General features: G+C 49.0%; 1 protein-coding gene across 1 annotated transcript; it reads right to left on the minus strand.

The window, feature by feature from the left end:
- Positions 1-646: 646 nt before the first annotated feature.
- LOC135813141 (uncharacterized) lies at positions 647-1,483 on the minus strand. The gene has a single exon (XM_065326358.1). It carries the CDS (start codon positions 1,481-1,483, stop codon positions 647-649), a length of 837 nt encoding a protein of 278 aa, XP_065182430.1.
- Positions 1,484-1,834: the final 351 nt, after the last annotated feature.

Below are 1,834 nucleotides of genomic sequence, written 5' to 3' on the forward strand. Positions count from 1 at the left end.
CCCGTAAAAGGGGCATCCTTTCTTGGCTGCTCCCTAGTCCGATACAATACCACTACCTCACAAAGCATTGTGTTTGCTTGTCTCAACCATGCAGGGAGTGAAAATATATCCCATGCTCTGCTTGCTGTATGTGGAAGTCAAACGAGAAGTAGGTATTGCTGCATGCTAAGAAGCCCCTGGTGTATTGTCACAAGCTAACATTACAGCGGATATAGGGACAAGATTTTGAGGCCCGGAGGCATGTCCTTGTAACCAATGTTGTCTGTACATGTATGTGGGACACAAGACGAGTAAATCGTTATAATTTTATTCAAACTGTATCTACGGGACTGCATGGCAGCTCTCAGAATGTGGGATATGATCAGAAGATACAAGCAACAGAGGAAAAAGCCCACAGCCAACATGTTCGGTGTCTCCGTCGTCACCGTGAACAAATCAAGTGAAGCGAAAAAAGATCATGACATGGCAGTGTCATTACAATGAAGGTAACTTGCAAATCTGGAAACTGTAAAAAGGACAACTGTGATTTCAGCAACAACAAAACACACACACACACTCTACAGCCATCACGTTCGGGCTCTCCACCGTCTCCGTGGACAAGTCAAGTGAAGTCGAAACGGGTCATCGGCGCAGGCAACAGGTGTAGTCACTCGAAAGGCACAACCGAATCACAGAGATTGGTCAGGGCACAACATACAGGAATGATACGGCAAATCAAAGGTCGGTCATCTCCAGAGCGACTACGCAGGAAATCAATCGGCAGTATTCCTCGCAAAATAGAATATTTCTTGCGGAGATTCCCAATAACTCGTTCGACGTGGATGCGCACGTTTGCGATGCTGCGGGTGGTATGCACATCATCGGCCGACAGTTGCTTCTTACCCCTTGTGAACGCTGGGATGTGGAGCTTGGCTCCCTGCACGGCAACTAGCTCCTGGATGTCAAAGCCACGGTCTGCAAGGACAATGTCTCCAGGTAAAAGGTTTGACAATAACTGAGAGTGCTGGGTTAGATACTTGTCACTGACGCGCCCGCCGCACGGCTCGGAGATGAAGGAGATGACACCTTGCGGAGTGATCCCAATCAGCACTTTAATCGTGTTGTGTGGTTTGTAGTTCGACCATGTCTGGGCACGGGTGTACAAGTTTGAAGGCCTGTCTATGAACACTTCGAAGCAGTCGATGATTGATGACACTTTCACGCCAAACGCCTCCCTGAAACAAACTGGTGTTGTCGCTTGTAGCTCCTCCCTCCCTGGCCAGACAACCAAATGTGATAGTCGACGGTCCATGGCTGTATACCATTTGGTAAGAATGCGGGAAATGGTGCCAGCCGATACACCCATCCGATGGCCCAGGTCTTGTAATGATGAGTCCAACCGTAACTTCACAAGGGCAACAACCATCTCTTGAAACGGGGACAAGGCACAGCCAAATGAGTCTGGCATTCCCTCACGCACATGCTCGTACACAGCCAGTAACATCTCGAAGGTTGGCAAACCCGTAAAGAACCGCACATCGCCATCATTTTGCAACTTGGCTTGCGTGAACTGGCCAATTTGCCTTCAAGCACCTTGTATTCCGCTGTCAGCTTGGTCAGCCTATCTTGCAAGCCCTTGTTCTCTGTAGATAGCCTGGCCAGCTGCACCTGGACGTCCAAGTTGTTGGAGTTAGCCGTTGGAGCATGGAGGGAAGAAGGTGAGAAGGTGGCTTCCGTTAGGGATTGAAAGGCAAATGTTATATCATCACCAGATAACAACGTCCCCACGCATTTGTCATTGGTGTCCTTACTGCCTTCTTCAGAAAAGTCTAGCTCTTGAACCAGTTGGCCAGGT

Source organism: Sycon ciliatum, chromosome 3, assembly GCF_964019385.1.
Source record: "Sycon ciliatum chromosome 3, ocSycCili1.1, whole genome shotgun sequence".
Lineage (NCBI taxonomy): Eukaryota > Metazoa > Porifera > Calcarea > Leucosolenida > Sycettidae > Sycon > Sycon ciliatum.